Source organism: Loxodonta africana, chromosome 9 (genome assembly GCF_030014295.1).
Source record: "Loxodonta africana isolate mLoxAfr1 chromosome 9, mLoxAfr1.hap2, whole genome shotgun sequence".
NCBI classification, from domain to species: domain Eukaryota; kingdom Metazoa; phylum Chordata; class Mammalia; order Proboscidea; family Elephantidae; genus Loxodonta; species Loxodonta africana.
Window position 1 is genome coordinate 18,730,656 of NC_087350.1, and position 20,338 is coordinate 18,750,993.

General features: G+C 41.9%; 1 protein-coding gene across 4 annotated transcripts in view; it reads left to right on the forward strand.

The window, feature by feature from the left end:
* HSD17B3 (hydroxysteroid 17-beta dehydrogenase 3) overlaps positions 1 to 20,029 on the forward strand; it is an 87,366-nt gene extending 67,337 nt beyond the window's left edge. For all 4 annotated transcript variants that reach the window (XM_064291133.1, XM_064291131.1, XM_064291130.1 and 1 more), the window contains one exon: positions 19,744 to 20,029. In XM_064291133.1, coding sequence (XP_064147203.1) covers positions 19,744 to 19,905 — 162 coding nt within the window. In that variant the 3' untranslated portion in view covers positions 19,906 to 20,029. The remainder of the gene's footprint in view (positions 1 to 19,743) is intronic.
* Positions 20,030 to 20,338: the final 309 nt, after the last annotated feature.

The following is a 20,338-nucleotide window of genomic DNA, read 5'->3' on the forward strand; positions in this document are numbered from 1 at the left end:
CAGGGTGAATTATTTTTTTGATGTGTTGTTGGATTCTATTGGCTAGAATTTTGTTGAGGATTTTTGCATCAATGTTCATGAGGGATATAGGTCTATAATTTTCTTTTTTTGTAATGTCTTTACCTGGTTTTGGTATCAGGGAGATGGTGGCTTCATAGAATGAGTTGGGTAGTATTCCGTCATTTTCTATGCTTTGGAATACCTTTAGTAGTAGTGGTGTTAACTCTTCTCTGAAGGTTTGGTAGAACTCTGCAGTGAAGCCGTCCGGGCCAGGGCTTTTTTTTGTTGGGAGTTTTTTGCTTACGGTTTCAATCTCTTTTTTTGTTATGGGTCTATTTAGTTGTTCTACTTCTGAATGTGTTAGTTTAGGTAGGTAGTGTTTTTCCAGGAATTCATCCATTTCTTCTAGGTTTTCAAATTTGTTAGAGTACAATTTTTCATAATAATCTGAAATGATTCTTTTAATTTCATTTGGTTCTGTTGTGATGTGGTCTTTCTCATTTCTTATTCGGGTTATTTGTTTCCTTTCCTGTATTTCTTTAGTCAGTCTAGCCAATGGTTTATCAATTTTGTTAATTTTTTCAAAGAACCAGCTTTTGGCTTTGTTAATTCTTTCAATTGTTTTTCTGTTCTCTAATTCATTTAGTTCAGCTCTAATTTTTATTATTTGTTTTACTGATGGATTCTTTTGTTGCTCACTTTCTATTTGTTCAAGTTGTCGGGACAGTTCTCTGATTTTGGCTCTTTCTTCTTTTTGTATGTGTGCATTTATTAATATAAATTGGCCTCTGAGCACTGCTTTTGCTGTGTCCTAGAGGTTTTGATAGGAAGTATTTTCATTCTCGTTGCTTTCTATGAATTTCCTTATTCCCTCCTTGATGTCTTCTATAACCCAGTCTTTTTTCAGGAGGGTATTGTTCCTTTTCCAAGTATTTGATTTCTTTTCCCTAGTTTTTCTGTTATTGATCTCTAGTTTTATTGCCTTCTGGTCTGAGAAGATGCTTTGTAATATTTCGATGTTTTGGACTCTGCAAAGGTTTGTTTTATGACCTAATATGTGGTCTATTCTAGACAATGTTCCATGTGTGCTAGAAAAAAAAGTATATTTTGCAGCAGTTGGGTGGAGAGTTCTGTATAAGTCAATGAGGTCAAGTTGGTTGATTGTTGTAATTAGATCTTCCGTGTCTCTGTTGAGCTTCTTACTGGATGTCCTGTCCTTCTCTGAAAGTGGTGTGTTGAAGTCTCCTACTATAATTGTGGAGGTATCTATCTCACTTTTCAATTCTGTTAAAATTTGATTTATGTATCTTGCAGCCCTGTCATTGAGTGCATAAATATTTAATATGGTTATGTCTTCCTGATCAATTGTCCCTTTTATCATTATATAGTGTCCTTCTTTATCCTTTGTGGTGGATTTAAGTCTAAAGTCTATTTTGTCAGAAATTAATATTGCTACTCCTCTTCTTTTTTGCTTATTGTTTGCTTGATATACTTTTTTCCATCCTTTGAGGTTTAGTTTGTTTGTGTCTCTAAGTCTAAGGTGTGTCTCTTGTAGGCAGCATATAGATGGATCGTGTTTCTTTATCCAGTCTGTGACTCTCTGTCTCTTTATTGGTGCATTTAGTCCATTTACATTCAGGGTAATTATAGATAAATAAGTTTTTGGTGCTGTCATTTTGATGCCTTTTTATGTGTGTTGTTGACAATTTCATTTTTCCACATACTTTTTTGTACTGAGGCGTTTTTCTTAGTAAATTGTGAGATCCTCATTTTCATAGTGCTTGACTTTATGTTAGTTGAGTCGTTACGTTTTTCTTGGTTTTTATCTTGAGTTATAGAGTTGTTGTACCTTTTTGTGGTTACCTTATTATTTACCCCTATTTTTCTAAGTAAAAACCTAACTTGTATTGTTCTATATCGCCTTGTATCACTCTCCATATGGCAGTTCAATGCCTCCTGTATTTAGTCCCTCTTTTTGATTATTGTGATCTTTTACCTATTGACTTCCATGATTCCCTGTTATGTGTATTTTTTTTTAATTAATCTTAATTTGTTTGTTTTTGTGATTTCCCTATTTGAGTTGATATGAGGACGTTCTGTTTTGTGACCTTGTGTTATGCTGATATCTGATATTATTGGTTCTCTGACCAAACAATATCCTTTAGTATTTCTTGTAGCTTTGGTTTGGTTTTTGCAAATTCTCTAAACTTGTGTTTGTCTGTAAATATCTTAATTTCGCCTTCATATTTCAGAGAGAGTTTTGCTGGATATATGATCCTTGGCTGGCAGTTTTTCTCCTTCAGTGTTCTGTATATGTGGTCCCATTCCCTTCTTACCTGCATGGTTTCTGCTGAGTAGTCAGAACATATTCTTATTGATTCTCCCTTGAAGGAAACCTTTGTTTTCTCCCTGGCTGCTTTTAAAATTTTCTGTTTATCTTTGGTTTTGGTGAGTTTGATGATAATGTGTCTTGGTGTTTTTCTTTTTGGATCAATCTTAAATGGGGTTCGATGAGCATCTTGGATAGATATCCTTTCGTCTTTCATGATGTCAGGGAAGTTTTCTGTCAGGAGTTCTTCAACTATTTTCTCTGTGTTTTCTGTCCCCCCTCCCTGTTCTGGGACTCCAATCACCCACAGGTTATCCTTCTTGATAGAGTCCCACATAATTCTTAGCGTTTCTTCATTTTTTTAAATTCTTTTATCTGATTTTTTTTCAGCTATGTTGGTGTTGATTCCCTGGTCCTCCAGATGTCCCAGTCTGCATTCTAATTGCTCGAGTCTGCTCCTCTGACTTCCTATTGCGTTGTCTAATTCTGTAATTTTATTGTTAATCTTTTGGATTTCTACATGTTGTCTCTCTATGCATTCTTGCAACTTATTAATTTTTCCAGTATGTTCTTGAATAATCTTTTTGAGTTCTTCAACAGTTTTATCAGTGTGTTCCTTGGCTTTTTCTGCAGTTATCCTAATTTCATTTGTGATATCATTAAGCATTCTGTAAATTAGTTTTTTATATTCTGTATCTGATAATTCCAAGATTGTATCTTCATTTGGGAAAGATTTTGATTCTTTTGTTTGGGGGGTTGGAGAAGCTGCCATGGTCTGCTTCTTTAAGTGGTTTGATATGGATTGTTGTCTCCGAGCCATCACTGGGAAACTAGTTTTTCCAGAAAATCCGCTTAAGAAAAATGCAGTCAGATCCCTATCAGAGTTCTCCCTCTGGCTCAGGCTATTCAGATGTTAATGAAGCCGCCTGGGGAGGGTGGGGGAGGGAACAGAGAGATAGGAGAGTAACACCTCAGAATATAGCCAGAGTTGCTTGTCTTGCTTGGAATGACTATTATATCTGAGATTCCCGCAGGGCACATCGCCTATGTGTGCTGGCTGTGTGGAGATTGCCCCCGGGGGGTCTGGCCTGCTGGAGTCACGGTCAGATCCTCCGCTTCCAGCCCCACGCCCAGCGTCAAGGCTCCCCTACTGGGACGGTGCACTCTTGACTCCAAAATCAGTCGCTGCCTCCCGGGGACTTCTCGTCCCTCCAGCCGCGTGGCCGTGCCACACCCGAGAGCCAGTTGGGCCTCCTCCCGGGGTTAGTTCAGATGGGTGGAGCAGCTCCCCGTGCTTGTGCCGTGACCGAGTGTCCAGGCTGGGACGCTGTTCTCCCCGCTCCAATACCAGTTGCTGCCTCCCGGGGACTTCTCCTACCGGCTGCGTCCCACGCCGCCCGCGCGACCCGGCTGGTCCCCTTCCCGGGGTTAGTTCAGGGGGGTGGAGCAACTCTCCGTGTTTATGCTGTACCTGCGTCCAGTCCAAATCCTGGCGGGACAGTTCCCCGGCTCGGACGTTGCTCTTTCTGCTCCAAGACCAGTCACTGCCTCCCGGGGATTTCTCCTACCGGCTGCGTCCCACGCCGCCCGTGGAACCGCTGGTCCCCCTCCCGGGGTTAGTTCAGGGGGGTGGAGCAGCTCTCTGTGCTTGTGCCGTACCTGACTGGTACTCTGGCTCCAGGCTCTGGAAACAATCGCTGCTTCCCCTATTAGTTCGTTCTCCATCTCTAAATCTGTGTTTGTTGTTCAGGGTTCGTAGATTGTTATGTATGTGATGGATTCACTTGTTTTTCCGTATCTTTGTTGTAAGAGGGATCCGAGGTAGCGTCTGCCTAGTCCGCCATCTTGGCTCCGCCACATAACACTTTTTGAAACATTCCAGATTTGTCTTCTCTTCTCCACACCTTAACTATATTCCCATTCATGCATATATGGTTTTAGGCATCTGGCTGGGTAGAACCAGGAGACACCGGCCCCCTATCAATCATCCCATTTATCTGGCCTGGCTTTTACCCCAGGCAACTCCAGGTGGGTCTTTTCTCCCCTCAGCTGCAGCATAACATTCCTTTAAGCCATTAAAGGTAATAACCAAAGTAACCATGTAATAATCAAAAAGTTTCACTTTCCAAGCCCGTTCTTTCTTTCTCTTACAAAGTTCCATGCTTTCATGAGTCTGGAGCCATTGCAAAGATTCCTACTTTTGATGTCAACAGTAAAAACAGCATGGGGAGGTGTCTGACCTCCTCCAACCACACAAGTGAAGGAGAAGCAATATTAACAGCCCAAGGCTGATTCCTATGAGGTAGAGACCTGACACACCTCCTCTCTCCACCATCTCTACCAATTCTGACACCAACTGACCCCCTCCACAGCACACTCTACTGGGTTTGATAATTCTTTGTAACAGCCACATAGAACTCACAGACCATACTCACAATTATTGGGTTTATTAAGGCAGTAACAGTTACAATTCAGACTCGAGAACACTCAGGATACAGTTCTTCCACTGGGATAGCCTCTCTGCAGCTGTGCTTACAGGTGTGCTTCTCCCTGGCCCTCAGTCTCTGTCCAAAGGCACTTGGCTTTCTCTCTCCATGAGCTGGAAAGCCCATTTCGCCCTCTCCTGTTTCCAGGTCTCTCCTGCTGGTCTTGCCTTCCTTAGTGGTGGTGGGCTTCTCCTCTTTCCTTGAGAATTGGGTCTCTTTTAAGGAAAAACTGACCCATCGCCTTGGTAGGCCACATTTACCCTATCACACAGTCACCTGGGTGGGAGTTACAAAACCATGGCTAGAAAGACCACACAGAAGAGTAATTAATCCACCACAAATCCCCCCTTGATGCTCTTTCAGCCTTCCAACTCTGGTGTTACCAATTCCCTCTCTTAAATCCCTCTGTTTGAAATACTCATTGTGATTTTTCTGTTTGTGATGGGCCCTGACTGATACACATCTATTATCTTGCTTGACCTAGGTAGGAGACAGGCTGGATGTGTGGAATCTCATTTTTACAGATGAAGGACCAGACACTTCTTTTTAGTCAGGGTCCTGAGAGAAAGCAGAAGGTACCCTTAAATTGGGTAATTTTAGGAGGATTTAGTAAAGGTATTATTCATATCTATGTGGCAAAGTTGCAGGGAAATCATAAGAGCTAATAATAGGGAGGTGCTTTGACCACCCCAATGCCTAAAGGGGCTGGGAAAGGAGGAATTTTTAGAACCCGGTGAGAGAGAGAGAGATTGGGCCATGGAGGGAGAAAGGAGAGAACTCTGTAGAGTGGGCTATCTGAGAGGAGTTGTGACCTTTGGTTGAGAGATGCAGCCAGATCCTTGTCACCCCACAAAGAAAAAAACCAGTTGCCATTGAATCAGTTCTGACTCATGGCAATCCATGTTTCAGAGTAGAACTGTGCTTCATAGAGTTTTCAATGGCTGCGTTTTTTGGAAGTAGATTGCCAAGTCTTTCTTTTGATGTGCCTTTGGGTGGACTTGAACTTCCAATCTTTTGGTTAACATTTGCACCACCCAGGGACACCTACCCCAAAGAGAGACAGCAGAAAATAAAGACCTGAACTTCATTCTTCTGCTGTCCTCTGAATCTCTTGCTGGTATCACTCATTGCTTATACCCAATGGGAAGCTCATTGATGTAATTCATAAGGTCAGTCTCCTGGAAACTGAGTAGATTAGGGAAAGAGGGAGAGTGGATTTGGAGGGATAGATGGAAGAGATCCAGCTTAAGACTCACATATTAAGTTATAATTGATAGTTCCCGATTCGAGACTCTGGGCTTCTGTGTATACTCTTCCCTATACTCCACTCTATGTTCCAAAAGGGGCAAAACATTAAGCAAAGAGAATAAGTATCTCATTGCACAATTCAAGATTTTAACAAAGGGGGGGGAGGGTTTTAAAGAGATTAAAGACGTTAAAGTCTAAGCTGTTTAAACGTGAGGCAATCCTGCTTGCTAGCTGTCCCAGTTACTATTGTGTAACAAGTGATAACCATTTTATTATGCTCAGAGTTTCTGTGGGGCTTTGGAAAGGGCACAGCAGAGATGGTTTGTTTTGCTCCGTGATGTCCAATGGTTCAGCTGAAAAGACTCAAATGTTGGAGGTGATTTAGTCTCTGGGGCTAGAATCATCTGAATGTTTGTTCACTTCCATATCTGGCAACTGATGGTGGTTGTTGGCCAGTAACTCACCTGGGGGCTGTTGGCTAGAATGCCTACACTTGATCTTCCTCACAACATGGTGGTTGGGTTTCAAGAGTGAGCAGCCTAAAGAAAACTGGAAGGAAGATGTATTGTCTTGTATGACTTAGCATTAGACATCACCCAGCATCATTTACAAGCCTTCCCAGATTCAATGAGAGGGAACACAATCCTACCTCTTCATGGGAGGTATGTCAAATGTAATGGAAGATATTGTTGTGGAAAATACAATGTGCCAAACTAATTAATATTCATGTGGTATTTGTCCTGGCATATATAAACTTTTGTGAATTACTTAACATGTCAACTAGTTAGCGATTCAGCAACTTACAAAAGTGTAGACATTGTATTTCTAGAAAACTTCACATCAAACTCTGATAAATTTGCCTTTGGGAAAGAACTCCCACAACCAGCAGGTTAGGTGAAAAAAGGAATGCATTAACAGATTACTCAACCTGGGCAGATTTTGAGAGATAACTTTTAGCTGTGTCCTGTCTTAGACTAAGTTCTCTAGAGGAGCAACATTAGAGAAATGTATATATACTCACTGCCATTGAGTCGATTCCAACTTATAGTGACCCTATAGGACAGAGTAGAACTGCCCCATCGGGTTTCCAAGGAGTGCCTGTTGGATTTGAACTGTTGACCTTTTGGTTAGCAGCTGTAGCTCTTAACCACTACACCACCAGGGTTTCCAAGAGTGTATATGTATGTAAATATATATAAAGAGAGACTTAGTTAAAGGAAATGGCTCACATGGTTATAGAGGCTGGCAAGTCCCAAATCAATGGGTCAGGCATCAAGGTGGAGGCTTTTTCTGACTCATATGGTTCCTGACTCACATGGATGAACCCAAAATTGGCAGGTCAGGCAGCAGGCTGCAGGCTTATATCCCAAGAACTGGAGGTCAGAGGATGATGAGTCAGACGCAGGATCCAGAGCAAGCCAGTGAGCTTTGCCAGAATGTCCATATATATCGGATGCAGGCCACACCCCAAGGAAACTCCTTTTTCAACTGATTGGCTGCTCACATCAGATCACAAATGGGGGATGGCTACATCAGATCACAAAATGGAGGATGATCACATCATTACATCACTGCCGAGCTGCTGCTGGCAGATTTGGTACTCAGCAGTAGCTGTGGCCAAGTCAGCCTTGGTGAGTAGAAGTTCACGTTGCTAAGCCCATGCATAACCTCCATCCCTGCCACCATGGCCACTTTTTTCATGAGCCCATTGGGCAATGACACCAGTGGCTAGGGAAAGAAGATGGCTGGTTTCCACAACACAGCATCCTATCCACTTGATTGTTCAAATCCTTCTCTGCTGAGGTCACCCTTTGGTGGGCATTCACATGAGACACAAATATCTTCACTTCATTGGCCCATTCAGACAGGTCTATCCACATACCTTTTCCCATACCTCCTTGTCACCAATTTTCCAATCATGTTCCTTCCAAGTCCCTGACCATCCATCGCCCATGGAACTGCTGTTGGGTTTGAACCACTGATCTTTTGGTTAGCAACCGAGAGCTTAACCATTGTACAACCAGGGCAGTGATAAAAATTTATACCCTTGGAAACCATATGGCATTTCTACTCTGTCCTGTAGGGTCACTATGAGTTGCAATTACTCTATGGCAATGAGGTTTTTTTTTTTTTTTTTTGGTTTTGCATAGGGTTTTCAATGGTTGTGACCTTGGAAGTAGATCACCAGGCCTTTCTTCCCAGGTGCTTCTGGGTGAATTCAAACCTCCAACCTTCTGATTAGTAGCCAAGCACTTCAACATTTGCACCACCCAGGGCCCTAATAATGTGCTAGAGACCATGTAAATTCTCATAACAGCCTAGGAGGTAGGCACTATTATTATTAGCTTCACTTTAGGGATGAGGAAACTGAGGCACAGAAAAAGTAAGTAACTTGCACAGGTTCACCTAACCAGAGAATGGAAGAGTTGGGATTTGAACCTGGGTCATCTCCTTCCAGAATCCCTAGGCTAAAACACTACTGGGATAAGGTTATTTAAGTGTACTTTTCACTTCCATCATGGAGAGAAGCGGAAGAATCTGTCTCCCGCAACCAGACACACATGACTTGATTTCAACACTCACGCTTTCCAAAGTGACCATAGTCTGGGAATCATTTAGGAACAATGAAGCTTGCCAAAGTTTAGCTGAACTTTGGTTCCTGTTGAAGAGTTTTGGATTTTTGTTTCTCCATGATTTTCTTATCTTTGTATGGAGGAACGGCAACAAAGCTGGCCATTTGGTAGAAGGGCTCACTCTGCCTTCTTCCAGCTTTCTATCAGTGCTACCTCCCAGGATGCCAAGGTCTGGAGTAGCCCTCTGACGACACTGGGAGCAGGAAAATGAAGTGGTTATGGGCTGCTGCCTGGAAAGCAGTCGGGAGCTATTCCTTAGGGTATCCTCCTTTTCTTACTCTTTGGGATGAGAACCAGAGCGCCCCACTTCAAAAAGACTCCGTCAACCAATGCTTACAGGAGAAAGCTGGAGACAGCAGCCCAGAGCCAGCATGATTTTAATCATGTTTGTCTGCTTCTGATGCCAAAAACATGATTATCCTTTACTATAGTTTATCCACTGTGCTCAGGACTCAGGAAGGCTTGAGTCGCTACTGCCCTCTAATGGTCGGGACGAGTGATTGTTGGGGCTTTCCTACCCATTCCTATAGGAATCAGAGCAGAATTCAATTACCGGGTAAATTTTTCAGCTTCTTTGATGTGTGTGTGTGTGTGTGTGCGTGTGTGTGTGTGTGTGTGTGTGTGTGTGTGTGTGTGTGTGTGTGTGGCTGACGATGAGCCAAGCCACACCTTCTCTTTGAACTTTGGACATGGAAACTCAAGGACATTAAGTTGTTTTCAGTAGTGTAGATTAAAAATGCCAGGCCTGAGATTTGACCCTGGCTCTGTCTAATACTAAAATTCATGTGTTTTCTTCTCCCTGCTGTATCAAATTGCCTTTTACTTTAAGTTTTAATGAGGTACTAAGACCTGAATCAATGACAAAACAGTTTTGTTTCGTTTTTCCTTTAAGTATTAGATTATGTGGCCTAAAACAGTAGTCCCTCCAGTTCTGCCTGTGGTTTTAAAACTTACCTGTGCACACCCATGCCGGAGCTAGGACTCAGATCCTCTGGAGAGAGCACACAGGAATCTGTGCAGCAGATGGCCCTGACTGAGTGCGCAGGGAGTCTGTCAGCTGGTCAGCAAGGTGGTGAAAGCTGAGACTCATAGATGATAACACATGCCTTAAACGTTTTAATTTACATGACATTGTGGACAATTCCAAACATACACGAAGTAGCCAGACTAATATATCCTCATCACCCAGTTTCAACAATTTCAAACATTCTGATATTCTTGTTTCAGGTATAACTTCATCTACACCTCACCTCCACCTAAGTTTTTAACTTCCGTTTTCTTGAAGTAAAATTTACATACATTAAAATAAGCAAATCTTACCTGTCCCATTTTGACAAAATGGATATCGCTGCGTGATCCACAGCTTAATCAACATCTGGGTTCCATGAACCCAGAAAATTTTCTTGTGTTTCTTCCTAGTCAACACCCCCCTCCTTGCCCCTCCTCTCTTGGCCCTGTCCTGGAAACCAGTTGCCATCAAGTCAATTCTGACTCATGGTGACCCCGCGTGTGTCAGAGTAGAACTGTGCTCCACAGGATTTTCAGTGTTTGGTTTTTCAGAAGTAGATGGCCAGGCCTTTCTTTCAAAGTGCCTCTGGGTGGACTCCAACTGCCAACCTCTTGGTTAGCCGCTGAGCACATTAATGGTTTGCACCACCCAGGGACTCCCCCTACTCCCCTGTGGCAACTATTATTCTGAGCTTTATTATTACAGATTCATTATGCCTGTGCTAGAATTTTATATAAATGACATCGTTCAGTGTGTGCTCCCTTGTGTCTGTCTTTTTAATTCATCATTCTGTCTGTAAGGTTCATCTATCTATGTTGTAGCATTCATTCCTTTTATCGCTGAGCATTATTGCATGTAGAATACATCACAGTATGTTTACCAGCCTCCTCTTGATGGACGTTTGGCTTTCCACTTTGGGCTTATGAAGAATGCTGGAATGAACATCTTTGCCTAAGTATTTTTGTGAACATATGTTTTCATTTCTGTTAGGTTTATATACCCAGAAGTGGGTTTACTGGGTCAAAAGTTTGGTGTATTAAACATCTTATTTCAACTTAAACCATATAGAAGTATATTCCTTTGCCAGTCATTTGATGTAGGGCCAAGTCCGTTCCTCTCAGGATGAGTTGAATAATCGGAGCTGCAGCTTTTCTTTCTTACGCAAACCCACAACCATGTAATGCATCAGCTGCGTATGTAGTTTTGATTCCTTTAAAGTGGAATGAGAACTGAAAGACATTTTCGAAGCAATTTGAACGCAGAATCCTTTTAGATTTTCAAAAGGCACATGAGATGCATTGGCCGGGACTCACACAATGTCTCCCACATGGAAGGCAAGAATTCTATCATTGAACCTCCACTGCCGCTTTGTAGTTGAGAGAAGGTGTTTTGTAAGCAAGGGCAAATCAGTCGGTATGTTTTGCAGCAGGAACAAAGGGTGTCAGTTTGTTCTGGTTGCTATTGCAAAGGTTGGCAGTTCAAATCCACCAGCCTCTCCTTGGAAATCCTATGGGGCAGTTTTACTCTGTCACTATGAGTCAGAATTCATTCAAAGGCAATGGATTTTTTTTTTCTTTTTTAATTGCTGGGTAATCCAAAACTTAGCATCTTAAAGCAACTATTTTTATTATGCTTATGAAATAAAAACAATTTTTTTATTTTTTATGGATTCTGCAGCCTAAGATTACAGACAGGGTACAGTGGAGAAAGACTTGTCTCTGCTCCAAGATGTGAAAAGCAAGATGTGGGAAGACTTGATGGCTGAGGTGACACAATGGCTGGGGACGGCAGTCACTTGGAGGTCTCTGTGTTCACTTGGCTGGCAGTTGATGCAGGCCGTTGGCTAGAACCTCAGCTGGGGCTGTCATTTGAAGCACATAGTGTCTCCATGTGGTTTGGGCTTCCTCACAGTATGGAGATCTTCTCGCATGGTCACTCAGGACTCCAAAAGTGTGTGTCTCGGTGAACTAGGTAGAAACTGCATTGCTTTTATGACCTAGGTACAATTACGTCTGCTGTATTCTAACAGGTACAAATAGATGATACTGAAAAGCTTTCCATGTGTTTATTTTCTATCTATACATCCTCTTTGGCGAAGTGTCTGTTCAAGCCTTTTGTCCATGTTCTAATTTGATGCTTTGTTTTTTATTGTGGAATTCCCGGGTGGTGCAAATGGCTAAAGTGCTTGGCTGCTAACCAAAAAGTTGGAGGTTCATGCCCATCCTGAGGTACTTGAGAAGAAAAGCCTGTTGATCTACTTCTGAAAAATCGGTCATTGAAAACCACAGTTCTACTCTGACATGCATGGGGTCACCATGAATCAGAATCATCTTGATGACAATTTTTTTTTTTCCTTATTGTAGGGCTTGGAGAGTTCTTTTTATATTCCGGATATATTCTGACAGAGTCCTTTGTCAGACATGATTTACCAATTTTTCTTTCAAGCCTGTGGCTTGCCTTTTCATTCTTTTAACAGAGTCTTTACAGAGAAAAAGATGATTTAATTTCAATAAAGTCCAATTGATCAATGTGTTCTTTTATGGATTGTGCCTTTGGTGTCTAAAAACTCTGAGCCTAATTCTAGGTCACAAACATTTTCTCCCATCTTTTCCTCTAAAAGTTTTACAGTTTTACACTCTAATTTTTCATTCATTTTGAGTTAATTTTTGTAAATTGTGTGAGGTTTAGGTTGAGATTCTTTTTTTGCCTGTGAATGGCCAATTATTCCAACACCATTTGTTGAAAAGTCTATCCTTTCTTCATTGAATTGCTATTACATCATCTTCAAAAATCAGTTGACCATATTCATATGTGTCTATTTTTGGACTTTCTATTGCATAGACTTATGTGTCTATGCTTCTATCAATATCACATTGTCTTCATTATTGTAGCTACAGTAAGTCTTAAAACCAGGTAACATGATTCCTCCAACTTTATTCTTCCTTTTCAAAACTGTTTAGCTATTCTAGTTCCTTTGCCTTTACATGTAAATTTTAGATTTAGTTTATCTATATCTACAAAAATTCCTGCTAGAATTTTGATAGGAATTGTGTTAGACCTGTAGATCAATGTAAAACTGACATTTTCAGTATGTTGAGTGTTACAATCCATGAACATGGTATGTCTTTCCATTTATTTAGATCGTCTTTGATTTCTTTCATTAGAAATTTGTATTTTTCAGTATATAGATCCTGTACATATTTTGTTAGATTTATACTTAAGTATTTCTTTCTTATTTTTTCATGATTACAAATGTTTCAGTGTTTCAAATGTTTATTGCTTTAAATTTCTAATTGTCCATTGTTACTGTGTAGAAGTACAATTGATTCTTGTGTATCCTGTGGCTTATTTGCTCTAGGAGTTTTTGTTTACAGATTCCTTGGGATTTTCCACATAGAAAATAACTTCATCTGCAAATAAGGGCAGTTTTAGTTCTCCTTTTCCAATTTGCATTTCTTTTATTTCCTTATTGAACTGGCTAGGACTTTTTGTACTACTTTAAATAGGAATGATAAGAGCAGAAATTCTTGCATTCTCAAACTTAGAAAGTGTTTAGTCTTTCACCATTAAATTTCATGTTCGCCGTAGGTATATAATGTAATTTTTAATGGCTGCATCATATTCTGGTATATTTAGTCAATGCCCTATTGGGAGGGGGCCCTGGTGGTGCAGCACTTAAGTGCTTATCTGGTAAACAGAAGGTTGGCAGTTCAATCCCACCAGCTGCTTCATGGGAGAAAGATGTGGCAATCTGCTTCCATAAAGATTTACAGCCTTGAAAACCCTATGGGGCAGTTCTACTCTGTCCTATAGGGTTGTAATTGACTCGACAACAATGGGTGGCCCCTATTGGACATTTAGGTTGTTTCCTTTTTTTGCTACTATAAACAATGCTTCAGTGAACATCCTTGCAGCAAACTTTTATGCAAATCATGATTGTTGTTGTTGGGTGCCATTGAGTTGGCTCTAACTCATTGTGACCCTATGTACAACAGAACAAAACACTGCCTGGTCCTGCACCATCCTCACAATCCCTATTATGCTTGAGCTCATTATTGCAGCCATTGTGTCAAGCCATCTCATTGAGGGTCTTCCTCTTTTTTGCTGACCCCCTACTTTACCAAGCATGATGTCCTTCTCTAGGGATTGATCCCTCCTGATAACATGTCCACCACATGTGAGACGTAGTCTTGCCATCCTTGCTTCTAAGGAGCATTCTGACTGTACTTCTTCTAAGACAGATTTGTTCATTCTTTTGGCAGTCCATGGTATGTCAATATTCTTTGCCAACACCATAATTGAAAGGCTTCAATTCTTCTTCCGTCTTTCTTATTTATCGTCTAGCTTTCGCATGTGTAAGAGGCTATTGAAAACATCATGGCTTGGATCAGGTGTGCCTTAGTCTTCAAGATGACATCTTTATTTTATTTTATTTTTAACACTTTCAAGAGGTCTTTTGTAGCAGATTTGCCCAAATACAATGCATCATTTGATTTTTTGACTGCTGCTTCCATGGGCGTTGATTGTGGATCCAAGTAAAATGAAATCCTTGACAATTTCAATCTTTTCTCCGTTTATCATGATGTTGCTCATTGGTCCAGTTGTGAGGATTTTTGTTTTCTTTATGCTGAGGTGTAATCCATACCGAAGGCTGTGTCTCTGATCTTCATTAGTAAGTGCTTCAAATCCTCTTCACTTTTAGCAAGCAAGGTTGTGTCACCTGCATATGCCAGGTTGTTAATGAGTCTTCCTCCAATCCTGTTGCCCGGTTCTTCTTCACATAGTTCAGATTCTCGGATTATTTGCTTAACATACAGATTGAATAAGTATGGTGAAAGGATACAACCCTGATGCATAACTTTCCTGACTTTAAACCATGCATGTCCACACTCTGCACTTTTCTCTTTTTAGTATGGATAAAGCGTCCCTGGTCTCATCCAATGCCACGGATTTCCTGGTTCCCATCTCTTCTCGCCTATAATTATCTTAATTTGGACTTTTAGCCTCCAGCACTGTAAGAAAGTAAATTTCTGTTCTTTAAAGCCACCCACTTTTGGTATTTGTGTTACAGTGGCACAAGGAAACTAAGACACTTGTCAACCATTCAATCTTCTTGAAACATTTTCTTACATGACTTCATGACACCACACCCTACTTTCCTCCTACTTCTTTGGTTGTTTCAGAAAATGTCTACTAATTTGCACTCCCACATGCTGTCCTAATCAGGATTATGTTAGCTTAGTAAAACAAACTTAGAAGTTTTTCATTTGTTTCTAATCTATAAAAAAAAAATCTATAGAACAGCTTAAATAGCAAAGACATTTTCAATTCTTTGAAGGTTTGAAAGAACTTACTTTTAACCTGCCTGGGCTGGCAGAGTTTTGGGAGCTTGTTCTTAATTAATGCAATCAGTTTATTTTGCAGCTATTGGCTCATTAACATTTTTCTCTTGTCCACTTTCTCCCATCTTGTTGGATAGTGACGTGAAGCATAAACTTCTAACTTAGAAGTTTTTACGTTTAGTGAGCCCTTTTCATCCCCACTTTCTCTATTTCAGTTACGCCTAGAGGATGTACTATAAGAAGAATGAAGGTTTGCAACATTAGCCAGTGAATCTGTCCCTCACAGACTATAGGACCCAGAACTTTGCGCAATAAAACCTTCCCCAATAACCAGAGAATATCAGCCCTCAGCTCAAGCCCCAGCTTTAAAGTTATCAAAGCTGCAAACCCTTTTTGACAACCAAAGTTCAATTGAAAGTTTCTTTTTCTTTTTAAAAATAAGTGGGTGCATAGACACACACACTCACATGGGTCCAAATCATGATTTAAACCATGGGTGTTTGAACATGCAAGGTTCTGGGAAGATGGGACAACTGTTCTGAGAAGTCACTCAAGAGAAAGAATTTGCCAGGATGGCTTTGAAGAGTCATTTTTGGAAAAGTTTCTTAGGGTGGCCTATAGGGGAAACCTCATTGCACTGCATTCTTACTTCATCCCATAGCAGAGAGAATCTCAGTTAACATTCACCCTCCTGGAAGAACTAAGGAGGAATTGGCTTGCAATTTATGACCATGATCCAGCTCGCTGTTGTGCGCTAGGGTCTTCCTTGCCTACAAGTGCCACTTCCACTTGTCCACATTTATTGCAGGCTGCTGCCTGCCAGGGAGGCCAGTGCCCTGCTGATGGTGCTGACTGTGAATGCTTCCAGGGCTTCCAGGGAACCTGAGCATCACAGGCCTGCCCAGAGGGGGAGAGGATGTCCCTCTCTCCAATGGGGTCACATTTGTCTCCTTGGCTCTACGTGAGTTAATTCTTATAAAGTGTTTAGAGCAGTGCGTGGTATTTAGTTAGCAATTAATAAATGTTACTGTTATTAGTACTTGTACCTAGAGGCACCCGAGAGACAGGCCTGGCTGTCTACTTCTGAGAGGTCACAACCTTGAAAACCCTATGGAGCAGTTTTACTCTGCACACATATGGTAGCCATGAGTTGGAATCAACTCAACGGCAACTAACAACAACAACAATAAATCTTATGTAGTCTCCTATGGAAAACAAAGCAAAGCAAAGTCTAAGAAGACTCTGGCCCCTGTTTTAATCATAGGAGTTCTCACTTAGGGCTGGAAACACTCTACTCTCACCCTCATGATCTTTCAGTCTCCTTGCCCCGATAAGTATAGCAGAATTGTTTGAGATGACTCTGGGAGCTCTGCTCTGGTTTGCCTGAACAAAGCTCTTTGGGACTGGGATTCTGCCTCTCTCAGCAGGAGGTTATTGGCCTCTTCCCCTTCAACGGCTGGAAGAGCTGCAACTTCCCTTAATCCCTAGGTGTTGGGCAGTTGGCTTTCCCAGATAATAGCTACGAACCGCTGGCACCCAAATTCAGACTGAGGCCCAAGTGGTTTGCATATCCCTTCACTGACCTTGTTAATCTCATGGTTACCCTATAATAACAGAGGGTAATAAGGGGTTGACAGCCTTTCCTTGTAAGGCAATACACACTAAGTCTCCAGCAGAGACCCCTGGCTCTGGCACCCACCCAAAGGGGATAAAATGCTTCTCTTGCTGCCTGTCCTATAGCATTTCCCCAGTAAAGCCAGTTCCTTAGCCCAGGATGTGGAATGCTGTGAAATCTACTCCAAACCTAGTGCCTAACACATAATGTTGGAACAGGCCCAATTTATATGACACCACCATCTAACATTGCTGATGTCAGGTGGATCCTGGCTGAAAGCAGAGAATACCAGAAGGATGTTTACCTGTGTTTCATTGACTATACAAAGGTATTCGACTGTGTGGATCATAACAAATTATGGATAACATTGTGAAGAATGAGAATTCCAGAACACTTCATTGTGCTCATAAGGAACCTTTACATAGATGAAGAGGCAGTTGTCTGGACAGAACAAGGGGATACTGAGTGGTTTAAAGTCAGGAAAGGTGTGCATCAGGATTGTATCCTTTCAACCATACCTATTCAACGTGTATGCTGAGCAAATAATCTGAGAAGCTGGACTATATGAAGAAGAATGGGGCATCAGGATTGGAGGAAGGCTCATTAACAACCAGATTTATGCAGATGACACAACCTTGCTTGCTAGAAATGAAGAGGACTTGAAGCACTTACTAATGAAGATCAGAGACCACAGCCTTCAGTGGATCGCACCTCAACATAAACAGAACAAAAATTCTCACAACCGGACCAATAAGCAACATCATGATTAACGGAGAAAAGATTGAAATTGCCAAGGATTTCATTTTACTTGGATCCACAATCAACAGCCATGGAAGCAGCAGTCAAGAAATCAAAAGACGCATTGGATTGGGCAAATCTGCTGCAAAGGACCTCTTTAAAGTGTTGAAAAGCAAAGGTGTCATCTTGAAGACTAAAGTGCGCCTGACCTAAGCCATGGTATTTTCAATCATATCATATGCATGTGAAAGCTGGACAAAGAATAAGGAAGACTGAAGAAGAATTGGCGCCTTTGAATTGTGATGTTGGTGAAGAATATTGAATATAACATGGACTGCCAAAAGAATGAACAAATCTGTCTTGGAAGAAGTGCAACCAGAATGCTCCTTAGAGGCAAGGATGGTGAGACTGCATCTTACATACTTTGGACATGTTGTCAGGAGGGATCAGTCCCTGGAGGAGGACATGACGCTTGGCAGAATACAGGGTCAGCAGAAAGAGGAAGACCCTCAACAAGGTGGCTTGACACAGTGGCTACAACAATGAGCTCAAGCATAACAACGATTGTAAGGATGGTGCAGGATGGGGCAGTGTTTCATTCTGTTGTGCATAGGGTCGCTATGAGTCAGAACTGGATTTGACAGCACCTAACAACAACAATCGGGCCCCAAACTCCTGCCCCCTCCTGGAAGTATAAGACAAAACCACTAATGCATATCAACAGATGGCAATAGAGACAGGGTGGAAGTAGAAGGAGTAGCTGAGGGAGTGGGAGCAGCTACACTAACAGTGTCAGTGCTTCAGGACAGTCAGCCCAAAGGCCTCATTATATTAAATTTATAGATAAGAAAACGGAAGCTCAGAGGAGTTTAGCTGACTGCCCAAATTCTACCCTAAGAGTTTGAACCAAACACAGAACCATTACGACTTGGGTCTAGGGTATGAAGATGCTTTACTGGTCACCCCCAGAGAGAGAAGGTTGCATGCTGGGAAGTGTTCAGAAGCTGGAAGAGATCTGTACTCACCCAACTACTGTTCCCCCTTCAGGCCAATGGGCGTATTTTCAGCAAGACTAAATGCGGCTACTACTGCTGGGGTCACAATCCTGACTAGATGAGGAGGGAAGACATGTGGTCACTAACCAGTGTATACTGAGTTGTGTTAGGCATGTCAGCCACTGACCGAGGCTTGAGTTGATTTCTGATGAGGAGGAAGAACTTCATAGTGAGAATTTCTATGTAAGAGGTGTTTAGGGACAGATATCTGGATGGGAATAGGGGCTAGATTTATCATATTACTTTTACTTAGATTGTGTGTTTGTTGGAGTGGCGTAGCATGTGGGAAGATGGCATTTTTGAGGGATTGACTTCCCCAAACTACTTTCTGGTGTTTCCATTGCTTGGCGCTGCTGTTGGGGCCTATGGTTGCCAATTCTCCCGTTTTCGAGAATGTATTAGAATGGAAGATAGTGCTGGGTGGTACTGTCCCCTCAAGAGTAGGAACTGAGCTCAATCAACTTCATAATCTTTTCTTGGTTTCCTAGAGCTGCCATAATAAAATACCACAAAGTGGGTAGCTTTAAAGAACAGAAATTTATTATCTCACTGTTCTGGATGGAGGCTGGGAGTCCAAATCAGGGTCTCAGCCGTGTCCACTCCTTCTGTGGGCCTCTCTCCTGGTTTCTGGTGGCTACCAGTAGTCCTTGGAGTCCCTTTGCTGCTTATAAATGCATCTGCCTAGGTCATCACATCACTCAGAAGGGATTAAGTAAGTGTAAGACTCACCCTACTCTGGTATGACCCAATTAACATAACAAAGGAAACCCCAAATTTCCAAACGGGAGCCCTGGTGGCCCAGTGATTATGAGCTTGGCTGCTAACTAAAAGGCCACCAGCCAGTCCTTGGAATCTCTATGGGGCAGTTCTAGTCTATGCTGTAGCATTGCTATGAGTCACTATAATATGGAATTGACCCGATGGGAAAGGGTATTTCCAAACAGGGTTACATTCACGGATGGGGGGTTAAGACTTCAACATTTATTTTTGTTGGCATAGTGGTTAAAAGCTACGGTGGCTAACCGAAAGGTTGGCAGTTGGAATCCACCAGCTACTCCTTGGAAACCTTATGGGGCAGTTCTACTCTGTTCTAAAGGTTTGCTGTGAGTTGGAATCAACTCAACAAAGGCTTTGGTTTTGGCTTAATTCAATTCATAACAAACCTAAACAGGGTGTAGGGTTTACACTAACTTTACTCAAAGAATTTGGTTTTTGTCCTTGGTTCCTGAGAAATAACTCTACACTCTTGGAATTTCCTGAGTAACTGAAGTACCTTTGTTACCTATAGATCTCCAGACCACACCTGAGAATTTATACTGAGATGGTTCTTGTTTGGAGGCTGGCCAGGCCAGAAAGATCACCGCTTTCTGTGATATCAGCTGACCTCAGCGGGAGGATGCATGATTCTATCAGCCATGCCTATGCAATGGAGCCCCACAAAAGGCTCTGAACCCAGAAGCTTCACGGGCCTCCTGGTTAGTGAAAGACGTTGATGCACATGGGAGGGTAGCACGTCCTTTGGGACATGAAAGCTTGGTATTGAGAACCCCTAGACTTTGCCCTAAGTATCTCTTTGTTTGTATCCTTTTTGACATAATAAAACTGTAATCATAAGTACAGCACTTCTTCTGAGTTCTGTGGGTTGTTCCAGTGAATTGTCAAACCTGAAGGAGTTGTAGGAGCCAGCAGGTCAGAAGTGAGGAGTCCCTGGGGACCTCTTAGCTTATAGCTGGATCGTGAGTGGGTAGAGCGAACCCCAAATTTGCAGCTAGCAGGTCAGAAGGGAGGGTGTCATGGGAGTTCCCAAGCTTGTAGCTGATGTCTGAAGTCTTGGACCAACCTGGCAGCCTGGAGGCCTGTGTTCTTCACCTTGTGAGGTCTGA